At 51.4% G+C, this 11688-nt stretch overlaps 1 protein-coding gene across 1 annotated transcript in view; it reads right to left on the bottom strand.

Annotated features, from left to right (window-relative positions):
• Positions 1-613: 613 nt before the first annotated feature.
• Positions 614-11688, bottom strand: part of SLC41A1 (solute carrier family 41 (magnesium transporter), member 1) — a 17123-nt gene continuing 6048 nt past the window's right edge. The window contains exons 2-10 of the mRNA XM_010286032.1: positions 11360-11467; positions 7133-7204; positions 6706-6850; positions 6463-6609; positions 5552-5699; positions 4840-4919; positions 3882-4016; positions 2734-2882; positions 614-1096 (exon numbers count right to left, since the gene is read on the bottom strand). Of these exons, the coding sequence (XP_010284334.1) occupies positions 911-1096; positions 2734-2882; positions 3882-4016; positions 4840-4919; positions 5552-5699; positions 6463-6609; positions 6706-6850; positions 7133-7204; positions 11360-11467 (1170 nt within the window). The 3' untranslated portion in view covers positions 614-910. The remainder of the gene's footprint in view (positions 1097-2733; positions 2883-3881; positions 4017-4839; positions 4920-5551; positions 5700-6462; positions 6610-6705; positions 6851-7132; positions 7205-11359; positions 11468-11688) is intronic.

Genomic DNA, 11688 nt, shown 5'->3' on the forward strand with positions numbered 1-11688 from the left:
AGCACGAAGGAGAGGCTTGCACGCAGCATCCACGATGGTGGGCAGATCCTGGTGGGCAGAAGGGGAGTGGGACAGATGGGGAGAGCTCACGGCCTCTTCAAAGCACGGAGAATATCCCTTTGCATGCAGCAGTAGCTGAACGCAGCTGACGATGAGAGGCAGAGCAGCAGTCTGCCGTTTGAGCTGCTGCCGCACGGTTGGCAAAAGGGAGCCTAAATCTGTCAGCAGAGACCAGCCTGCTCACAGCCAGATTTCAGGGCTCTGCTGTCCTCAAACCCGAGATCACTTGCTTTCCTTGTGGGCACCCAGGAACGGGTGTTTCGGCACAGAGGACCCTTCCTCGCCACCTTTGCTAATCCCTCTGCCAGAGGCACAGGAGGGGGATTTGGAGAGCGAACACAAGGGAGGAGGGCGACAGGGCAGAGAAGACGGGAGATACCCCATGCCCTCATCCATGAGGTTGTACTTTGCTAGAAGGTGCCTGTTCAGTAAAATGGCATACTGAACCTTACCTCCAGTATTTAAAACGCTTATGAAGCGAAAAAAAAAGCAGCCCTTCACCTCTAGTGACTGGGACAGGGTGGGCTCCCTGCATGATCTGACCGACCAGTATCTTCACTGTAACCTTGGTTCAGACCTAACTACTACGAAATTGCACTTGGTGATTGTCTCATTACACTTTTTTTTTTGTCCTTCCTAAAACTAGATCTATTTTCTGTACAAACTTGGCTTGAAATATAAACCACATAAAATTCCCATTGAAAATAATGAGAATCCAGTATCAAAGATGAAGTCTCAAGAGAGACAGGGTGGGGGGAGGAAGCAAAGGAGAGCAAGGGTGGAGGAAAAGAAACAACAACTACAAAATGAAAGGAGGAGGAGAGCTGTGAGAAGGGGGCAGCAGGGAGAGCTAGTCTCCCACATCAGAGTCCCGGTCACCGATGAGCCAGAGGACGTGAAAGCTGAGAGCGAGGAGACCTGTTCCAATCAGGTCCCCCAGCGCTGTCAAGTATGGGATGGAGAAGTTGTCAGGATCGAGGTCCCTGCCCCACATCCAGTGCACCATCCAGTCAGCAATGTACAGAAGAATGAGAACCTGGGAGGCAGGAAGAAAAGAGCCACATCAGCCACAAATCCTGACCATTACAATCCCAGTCTTCATGTAGCATCAGCTGGGGCAACTCCAGGTGGACAGGTCAGGCTCCGAGACACACAGCCTCAGCCCACGGAACAGAGCCGGTGGCCGGTCAGAATCACCTTGCTGAGCGCTGCGCTCCAGGCATTTAATGTGGGCTGCATCCCCAAAGCAACAAGTACAGCACAAAGAGGAACTAGCGGGCTCCCCATCCAAATCCTCTGTGTCCTTAGCAGCCTCTGCCCTATCCTTCTGTAGCTTCACATGGCACTACCAAACTTAGGCTTAGAAGGCAGAATACTGGCACCCAAACACCAAAAAGTCTAAATGTTGCATCTCAGTTTTCAGATCTAACCACAAAAAGCTTGAAGAGAGAGGGGGGCAACAGGGGGACTCGGAAGCACATAGGATGCTCGGAAAGGGACAGCAACACCTGGCTTCCTGAAATGAAAGAGCAACTGCCCAGCAGCTGAAACTAGAGCGCGACGTTCTCCCCATCTGCTGCAATGCAGCGAGAGGCTCCTATCAATATCTAAAGACACTGGATCCTCCCGAGCCTTAGGTCTGGGACAAGGATCTGAAGTGGCCACAGGCCTGTTGCCAATGCCTCTGGTGTCTCTGGGGCTGGGAGGGTCTTGCTGAGGACACAGTGGAGCTCAGGACCACAGCAGTCAGCACACGGCGGTCGCTCTGCTGCCAGCTCCCGTGCCGGTGCTCCCAGGGCTGCAGGCTGCCCACAGCAGTGGCTTTGCGGGGCGGCAGCGAGCGGAAGCCCCCTCCAAGCACCCAGCAGGAGTTCACAACCTAAATTTAGCTTCCTGGATGACAGCACTCTGCTCTTGCCTCTGACGGATGCCCTGACTCATTTCCTCATGCTGGCCTCGTCGTTGATTTTAGGGGACACTGAAACCAGGCACAGCTTCCACAAGTGGAGGGGGTGAGGAGCGGGGGGAGCGTAGCTGGGCTTAGCAGGAAGCTCCCTAACCAAAGTGTCTCTCCCTTGCTCTCCTGACACCTGCAAGTGGCCGCTGGATTTCTGCGGCATGAATACTCTGGTCTGTGTACATCCCTCCGAACAGCCATCGCTACGGGCTCACGCAGCTCCTGCGAGGAGACCGCAGCCCTGCGCCGCTGAGCTGGCAGGTCTCTACCCTGCTGCGAAGGCAGGGAAAGGGCAGGACAAGCCACGAAATGCATGGGCTCTCTGCAAATTCCACATCCTCTTTTTTTCACCAGCAATTTAAAAATTGCTAGAGCATGTTATATGACAGATTAACACAATAGCCAAGCACTTCTGCTATCAGAAAGACTCAAGAGAGACAAAAGAGAGATTCAAAACTTGCCAAGAATGGTACGAAGGAAAAATTGTGTGTACAGGTATCAACAGAGAAGGATTTATTCAGTTTGGTACCGGCTCATTTGACAAATACAATCTACCTGGCATACCTCTCCCCAGCACATAAATCTCTCACCTAGGGAGAGGGCATATCACAGTGTGTTCAGCAGTGTATCTATGACTTAACTGGCTGAACAGGTCCCCACTGCAGATGACATGGCAGCACCTCTTTATTCCAGCCCCCAGAAGGGCTCCAGCTTACCTGGAGAAGTGCAGCTGTCATGTAGAAGACTATGAAAATCAGGGTGAGCGTAGTGTGTCCGCCTTGCATGGAGCTGATGGTGTAAAGGAAAACCAAGTGTCCAGGCACCACCAGAAGAAAGAGCACACGAGCCGAGCGAGAATTCACATCTGCAAGGAAACAAAGATGGAGTTCAAGCTTAAAATAGGCTTGAACACACAGCAACTCTGCAGCCTCCCTGGGCTCCAGGGGACAAGGCAGCACAAATATGGTCAAATCGGAAGCGGGGACCAGAACACTGGACCCTCATCCCCGCACTGCAGATTTAGGCTGGAAGGCAGCGCCCTGAACGATGACCCAGCTGTCGGGACACCCAAGGACTCTTTGCACCAAGCTCACTAGGAGAGCTTAATTCTGTCCCCAGAGCAAGAGCTGTTCTCAGACCTCAGCTGCCAAAAGGACTCATGTCCCGCCTCTGACAGCGCTCAGTACAGAGCTGTCAAAAATTTACCGCAAACACTGAATTTCCTCAGAGCTCTGTCTGCACCTTGTCTGGTGATGTTTCCTAACAGGTCACCACCACGTTGGAGACCTCTCAGCCCTCCTTGCTCTTCAGGGACAGCCGTGGCCCAGGCCAGGACCCAGGCTGCAGGCTGTCAAGCCTCTCTAGGAAGTTTGGAGAGTAATAACCCCTGCTCGCACTCTGCGCTGGAATGCGAGTTTGGGCTCTGCTCTGCCACAAAGAACAGAGCTGTTAAGAAGCCTTTATAAGTGAGCAGCTTTCTGTAACTGTAGCTCTATAAGTTCAGCAACACTCAAACAGCCTCAAGGCAGGTTTCAGTATCCTGGACACATCTGGAAAAGATTTAGAGGGTGGAGGATTTACAGTATTAGACAGTCAGGGCATGGGACTTCTGCACCATGTCTTCCTCATCCAGCAGCGCTATGTCCTCCGGCACAGCGGCTTTGCTAAAGGTCTGACCATCTCTAGAGGGCAGGCCAGGCCAGAAGACCAGCCACATCCGTGAGCTGACAGCTGCCTCGCAGCAGACTTCAGCCACCATTTCCTGTGACAGTGCTCCGGCAACTGTCACAGGCAAGGTTAGCCAGCCAACTGCAGCAACTGCTGCTGGCAAAAGTCAATGTATTTCAACACCCGACTTGGATACCTGAGCTGAAGAAAGTGCTGCAAGGGCTGGGGCACTTGCGAGGGGCTGTTTCAGAGCTCTCTCCAGGCATCCCACTCATGTGCAGGTAAGTGGAGATGCGACTAGCCTGCACTGCCACCAGGTTGCCACCCACACCTGCAGGTAAGGAGAGAGCAGTAGGATGATGTCTCAAACACTTTAAAGAGAAAGAGCTATTTTCAACAGCCAGCAGATCTGGAATTGCCAGGTGCTGGAATAATGTAGGACAGTCTATTTTTGACCAGAATTCCACTTTTGTCTCGGCTCTTTACATCCTGCAAAGCACACTGTTCTACAGTTTCCCCTTAGGCCCCTTAGTAAAATAGATGCAATTCTATTACCGCAGCTTTGATTAGAAGAAATACATGAAGCAAAAATGACGAGTCAGCCACCAAAACAGACACAGGAAGTTTAAAACTATTATTTTGTGCATGAGGCATAATGAAACTGTGGAACCCACTAGTACAAGATGCACTGGCTCAGAATTAACTCCATTTATTGCAAAAAGCAATAAACAAAGGAGTTTCCCTGGTTCATTAGGCAGAAAGGAGGTCAAAGCTTTATACCAGAAGCAATTAGATCTCCTGATTCTGAGTTGCAAATCCAAATCTTTACGTCGCCAGGTGCCACAAGGCACATATCTTGGTAGATGGGGGTTTTCCACCAGCCAGGAGGAATCAGGAAATTAAGACAGTTTTTGCTGGTCCCCTGGAAATCGTTTCTTTTAGGCAACAACCTCCCAGGCCAGTCACTCTCCCAGGGCAAGGCTGGCACCAGAGGGAGCCACGCTGCTGTGAAGCTTGGGTGTAACCACCGTATCTCACTGGCAATCAAAAGGGAATTAGTATCCTTAATCTGCCTGAAATAACGCACACGGGACAATTCCACTGTCTGCCAAGAGTCTCCAAGAGCTGGAATACCAGAGTGGAAAGGAACTCACCATTAATAACTGGTGTGAAGACAGCCATCCCAGCAAAGTTTGGATCTGAGACTGTTCTGTCCAAAATTAAACCCCCAACACTGCAGAGGGAAGATCGAAGAGGTCAGTGCTGAAAGCTCATTAGGAAATACTCATACAGAGCACTGAGGGCTCTCCCTGCTGCCATGTGTGCACCCAAGGGTGATATATACACCTATTAACATGCACCTACGGTTGTGGTTGTTGCACATGATTTTAAGCCTCAATTTTTGGTAACAGAAGACAGTTTTAGCAGGATCTTTTCTCATAGCTGCCAAAAACCATTGAAGACTAAATCCCCTAACATACAGTTTACTGCAACACAATAATCAAAAGCAATCCTGTGCTTCAGAGGGCAGAGAGGGCTCTTGTGCAGAAGACTGCTAAATACGATCTGCGTTTACTCCGTGGCCACGCCAGAGTCTCCCTGTGCAGCAGCTGGGACACTGCTAAGGCCCTGGATTCCAGCAGTCAAGTGCTTAATCATTCCTGTGCCTCAGGACCTAGAACCCCATATCTTTGTCTAGAATAAAATAACTTCCAGTTTCCTGGCAGTCTGGACCATGGAAGCAGAAGAGGTTTGGTTCCCCCTTGTTCCAGAATCTACCAAGCGCTAAGAGGTTGAAAGGGCCGGGGGAAAGGGTGCGTGGTCTGTCTGTATTTGGGGGAGAGGAACTCTCCCATGCCTTCCTACCTGCTAATAGCCATGGCGATGATGACTGGCTCCCAGCCAGAGTACAGCACCTCCCGAGTTGCTGCATTCTTCTTGGCGATGATGACCCAGATGGGCAGCAGAGCTATGAAGAAGGCGCATACCAGAGGATTCACATAGGCTTTGCTCTCTGAGGGGGAAATAAGCAGAGGCAACAGATCAAGGACACATCCCGCTGCAGTGAGGCAGGGTGCTAATTCAGCTGAGCTCATCAAGCCTGCCTACAGACTGCTGTCACCCCTGGAGTCAGAAACTCCAATAAGGGCAGGCAAACTGGACCAGGCCAGCCTCAGCTGTGCAGGATACGGTATTTCCTTCTCCTGGTGTACTCATAGGGGCTTTATCAACAGATCTGAGTGAGACCTCTTCGATTTCTAACTGCTCATTCCCACTCCTGGGCAAGACCTCCCAGTGTTGCTTCACCTTTGGCTGAACCTGGCTGAGTCACATCCCCTGCATCCCAGCCAGCAGGGAAGGAAGGTGGAGGCGGGGAGGAGGAAGTCTAGAGTCTACAGCTGCAGCTCTGCACTGAGGATCCCCAGCTGGTGCTGACAGTACAAAAGGTGAAATCCAAAGCTGCCTTTTCCCACTGCTTTAGCCACAGTCAAGCCCCTGGCACTTGGAAGGGAACAACTTCTCCCTTACCACTTTACCTGGTGAGAAGGAAGTATGCAGATCACTGCCAAGACTGTCTGCAGCTACAAGACAGTAAGAAGATCCATTTCCTCCCCTTATCAGTTCTGACTAGGCCACACTACCTGAGGTAGCTTCCAGGCCAGGCATCCTATACACCCCGAGAACAGGAAGGGGAAAGGAAAAGGGTGAAATGAGAGGGAGACGCAGCAGCACATGGAAGGACCAGGGAGAGACAAAGGCCTTTTGTTGCTCCTCACCCAGCTCTTTGTACAAGCCCCAGCTGATTCCTGAAAGCAGAGCCAGGGTGATGAGATCCCCCAGGCTGGCAGCAATTGGTGTCGCAACGTTATCAGGATTGATCCCCATCTTCCTGGATCCAATGATGACCCCGATCATAATCATGCCTACAGCCAAAAAGAGGAAGAAAACAGGATGAGGCCAAGGGGAGGCCATCATTTTAGGAAGAGGTGCATGGAGGGTGTGCAGGACCTGTGTCTCACCCAGAACAAGAGAAGCAATGAAAGCAGTAGCCACACTGCTGGCACAAAGCAGGACGGCATGGTCAATGCTGAAGTGCCCATCTGGGATCCATCCGAATATCACTGCTGCGATCGAGGCCAGGAAGCCAACCACAGTAGCCTGAACCTGAAAATCAAAACAACACAGTCACCAAGAGGACTGAAGAGCAAAATGGTCCCAGGGTGAGGGAAGAGGGAAACACCACCCAGGATACCATTGTTTCAGGTAGATTAGGATCTAGCAGGGAAACACCACGTGTCACCTACAGAGCAAACCGTTACGGTAAGATGGCTGTGGGGCAAGAAGCTGCCAATACGAAAACCCAGGCATTTAAACCAGACACTTGTCACAGCTGGCTTACACCAACTACCAATATTCCCACTTTCTTCTCCTTTCACATTTTCTTACCTGTATCAGAGCCATGTTCCCCGTTATCATCCTCCAGAGCTCTTTGGGTGTATCCATTTGGCCAATATTAGCCTGCAACAGGACATGACATCATTAAAGACTGACAGCATTTTGCATTTGCTAAAAGTCGAATTCCTGCCTTCCAGCTATGCAAGTTTGTGCCAGGAGCAGAAGAGAATAATGACCTCAAATCCTCAGCTCTTATGGGAGAGCAATCCAGTGGAAAAGGTGTGCGTGTCCGCGTGTGCATGTATGTGTGTACAGCTGGGCAGAGCTCTGCAGCAATGCCCCAGCCTGTGACATGCAGTTCCCTAAAAGTTACCTGGGCCACGCACCCTGGATAACTACAGTGCCTCTTCCAACAGTTACTCTGGTTTTGTACTCCAGAACACCAAAGCTTTCCCAGTTTCAGTACCTTCTCTCTCCCAGCTGGAACGGGCTGGGAACTGGAACCCCAGGAACGGGCTGGGAACTGGAACCCCAGGAACGGGCTGACACTCTCCTACGTGGCAGGAGCAGAGCCAGACCCATTACCAAGGGGGTTTTGAAGGGAGTGTAAAGGGGAATCGACGTCAGTGGAACATCTGATGAAAATCTTGCAAAAGCAACAAGATATACTTTGTCCCCATGCAGAATCACGCACTGCTGCTTATTTACTCGTTGAGTTCACTCCACTGGTGATCAAGCCAAGCCTGGCTCAGGCCCAGTTGGGTCATGCTGCCCCTCAGGTCAGCCAGCCAGGAGGGAAATAGGGGTGTGCAGACTCTCGGGTCAGCTCTCTGTGTGCCCCAGCTCCGATACAGACCAAGGCCAGAGTAGCATCACGTGGGCAGAGGAAGCTGGCAGAAAGAACTACTGTTTCAGTTAAAAGCTGAGTAAACAAGGGTAATGCCACGTGGAGACCTACTGAGTAGCGGGAAGCAGCCATGGCACACGGGTCATCTGGCACCACTACAGCTGCAGGAGATGCTAATCAGACTAACCAGAAGAGATGGAAAGTTGCTTTAATTCCCTGGCATACGATCCAAAATAAACCCAGGAGAATCACTGCAGGTTGCTGGTTATTGCAGAGCATGTGGGTTCTGCTCTTCCCTAGAACCTTCTAGGAAAGAATGGATAGGCAGAGGGTGTAAGCTTATATTCAATCTTGTATCATCAGAAGCTGATGAACATCAAGGAGAAACAAGTTTGTCACTATGAAATCATAAGGGAGAGGCTCAAGCAATCTGAAGCAGTAAATGCATGTTGGAGTTACTGGATGACCGTGTCAGACTCAAACTTCTGCTCAACAATACAGCAGCAATTTCTTGTTGGCCTCTGCAAAAACAAAAAATAGCCAGTGATCAACTAATCCTTCTGCTGTCCTTACTGCATGCGCTCGAGAGAACTGCCAGCTCATTTCAACCAGCATTGAGATGTGTCCATCTCTGGAGTGGATTTATTCTGGTCAGTTTAGTGGACAGGAGAAAAGAATGGGGGAAAAACCAACAGAAAGTTGACTGGAGTAGCACTGAGCACATCCAGTACAGGAATTTGAGCTCCATATGAAGCCTGACCTTAAAATTCCAGCCACATGGCAATTAGGTTTGGATTAACGTAACCTAGCTGTAGTCACTGGCAACAGGATTTTAATCCTTCAACTAATGGGAGAGTTTTTCTTCTTAATTGTGAAAGGAATTTCTGAGGTGCCTTAATGCAGCACTAATTAGAAACCCACAGCCTGAGAAACCACTCCAGGCTGCGTTCCTGCGGAGAGAGCGCGAGACCCACACCATGAAGCACTAGTCAGAGGGAAGCTCCCTCCACACGCCTGCACGTGGGTCCCCCATGCTGAGGGAAGAACAGGGCAATGAAAAAAAAAGGAAAGCCCAAGAGTTTTTCTTATCCCACCACACACAGATACAAGGAGGTAGAGGGCAAGGCTAGGGCATTCGTGTAGAGGCAGCACAGACCCAGCACAAGCCTGGGTCTTGGCCCACGAGGCTACACCACCCCACAGCCGTCAGCTCAGGGGCAGGAGGAGGCACCAGGAGACCAAGCCGGTGCAAGGGCAGCAGCCACTCAGCACAGACGGGCAGGCGAGCTGGACGGGTCCTCTCTGTGCCCGTTTCCTCGTGACCCTGCTGCAGCCACCAGAGCAATAGGGGAAAGTTGTGCATTCCTGTGACTTTCTGCAGTCTTGTTTCTCTGCCAAGCCTGCCCCAACGTTGCTCCGTGCCAGCTCCATAAGGGCAGAGGATGGAGAAAACGGAGGCCACAGAAGCGCTGCCTTTGTCCCAAGCACTCGCCCCGATAAGCCCATGCTCGGAAAGTACAAGCTGGCCAAGGCCAAGAGGGAGAATGGCCTGTGTCTGGGACAGCAAGGATCCTGACATGATCTGAACAATAGAGAGGGAATCAAACAAAGGGATTTGTTTCCCAGAACGAAGGGGCAAACAAAGCTCAGCCTGCGACACAAGCTGCAGTGCTCAGCCTCTGTCCCTGCAAGCCCTGGCACTAGAGCACAGCTGGGCCAGGGGCAGCGCAAAGCCTCCCAGCAGCTTTGTCCCCCCTTCAGCAGTGCCTGGAGAGAGGAGACCAGCACGGAGGGGATGCAGCTACAGCTCAGCTTTTGCCAGGTAATGCTGGCACAGCCATTCCCCAGGCAGCTTAGTGCCGTGCTCCTTCAGACAACAAAGAGCGAGGGCTTAGTCCAAGAAGGAGGTGGTCCCCACGGTCGGCAGGAATCAGCAGACAGGGGCTGGGGGTGCAAAGCCCATACCAAGGGCTAGTCCAGGCAAATGCTGTTTGCCTTCCTGCTCCCCAGGGACTACCCCAGACTCCTCAGAATATGATGCCCATGTGCCACTGGTTCAGTGGATTAGAGCAGCAACCCTTAGGGTACATACAAGGAGCTACTGCATGAGGGACAAGAGGGGCTGCAGGTGACAAAGGCTGGATGAGCAGCTCAAAATGTTGGCTCTGCTGCCATCCAGGAGTTCACCCAAAACCTCGGGCCACAGAGGCCAACAAGAAGCTGCTGAGGAGCAAAGAGACACAGCCGGCATCAGCCCATTGCTCAAGATGGGAGAATGAGAGACGACCCAGGAGAGCAGATATACAGAGACCTTTTCAACACTCTCCTGTGCTTTCTCCCACAGCAGCCATGGAGGGCAAGGCTGAGAGGAAGGGAGCATGCTAAGCAGCAGCTCTCTGCTAGCTGTGCTTGCTGCTACCACCTAGGCAGACGGTTCTCCATCCCTACATCTCGGCGAGCACTTCCCGAGCAGCGCGCTCGGGCCAAGGCAGGTCAGCTCCTCCGCACTGTCAAGGCCAGACCAGGCTGCTTGCTGCAAGGGCTCCCTCTTCCAGCAATTCACAACGCAGAGCCAGTAGAGTTGAAAGCTTGGCAGCAGGCAGCTAACACCTTGCAGATGTAAGATTCAAAGCTACATGTACTCCCACCATGGGAAACACAGAAACATCAGGCAGTCACTTGCTGTCATGCTCAAGCAGAAGACGCTTTGCAGAAGGAAGGAGTATTATTGTCCCCGTTAGGAGAGGATGGCAGTCTCTCTCCAGCACTGCTCAGCTACAGAGACAGACTGCTGTGTTATAGAAACATTTAAACACAAAGCAATTCATTTACAGCTGGACTAACACAGTATTCTGAGGAGCTAACAGAGCCTGTCCCCATCTCTCACAGGGAGTTCACTGTTTCACAGGAATCGGACTGAATTCAAGCATGAAAAATGCCCAGCCATGCCTCTCCATCAGCTTCAAGAGGCTGTCAGTCCACCTGCTAGTTCTCACTGCAAGGCCCCCTCTGTTTCAGCCTTTGCTATACAACTCTCTCCAGGCTCTCTCATCTCCGAGCCCTCCGGAACCTGGATTGTTTTAGCCTGCTGTGAATGACATGCCTGCACGCAGCTTCCTCATGAAGAAAACTGGACCCAACCACTCCAGATGTTAAACTGCCAAAGCCAGCTCACACACTGTGCCTCCAGGCCCACAAGCAGCCATGACAAGGAAGTGAACTGTCAGCAAAGCTTACGGACTATTAAGCCTTCAAATCTGATCAGTCCAGTGCGATGAAGACCTTCCCAGCATGCTGAACTCCAGGCTCTGGTTTCTGTGGTCTCTGACTGAGAGATTTTTGTCTGCTCAGCCCACCACGCATGCATATGCCTTCCCACTCCTTCCCAAACCAGGTATCTTGCTCCCTCCCTCGACTCCCTGGATACTCACAGCTGTCGACAGGCGAGACGCCAGAGTCATCTCTAGGTTCCCCTTTAGGCCCAGTAATGCAGGTACTAAGATAAATACCTCAGTCACGTATTTGAAGACGTCCCAGTGCTGCAAAATTAAAACAAACAAAGACCATCAAAAATAATCATGGCTGTTAGAAACCTTTGCTTTGGACTGAGTGTCACTTATTCATCTGCCTTTGCAATCTGGCGCTGCCTGTGTGTGGCCCTGAGCAGACAACCCAGTTCCCCTTCTGGTGCCACACTTTGAATTTTGCAGCGATTTAATGTTTTTGACATTTGTCTAGTAGTGACCACATGTTCCTGCTG

The sequence above is a fragment of the Phaethon lepturus genome, unplaced genomic scaffold (assembly GCF_000687285.1).
Source record: "Phaethon lepturus isolate BGI_N335 unplaced genomic scaffold, ASM68728v1 scaffold28834, whole genome shotgun sequence".
In the NCBI taxonomy this organism is placed as follows: Eukaryota; Metazoa; Chordata; class Aves; order Phaethontiformes; family Phaethontidae; genus Phaethon; species Phaethon lepturus.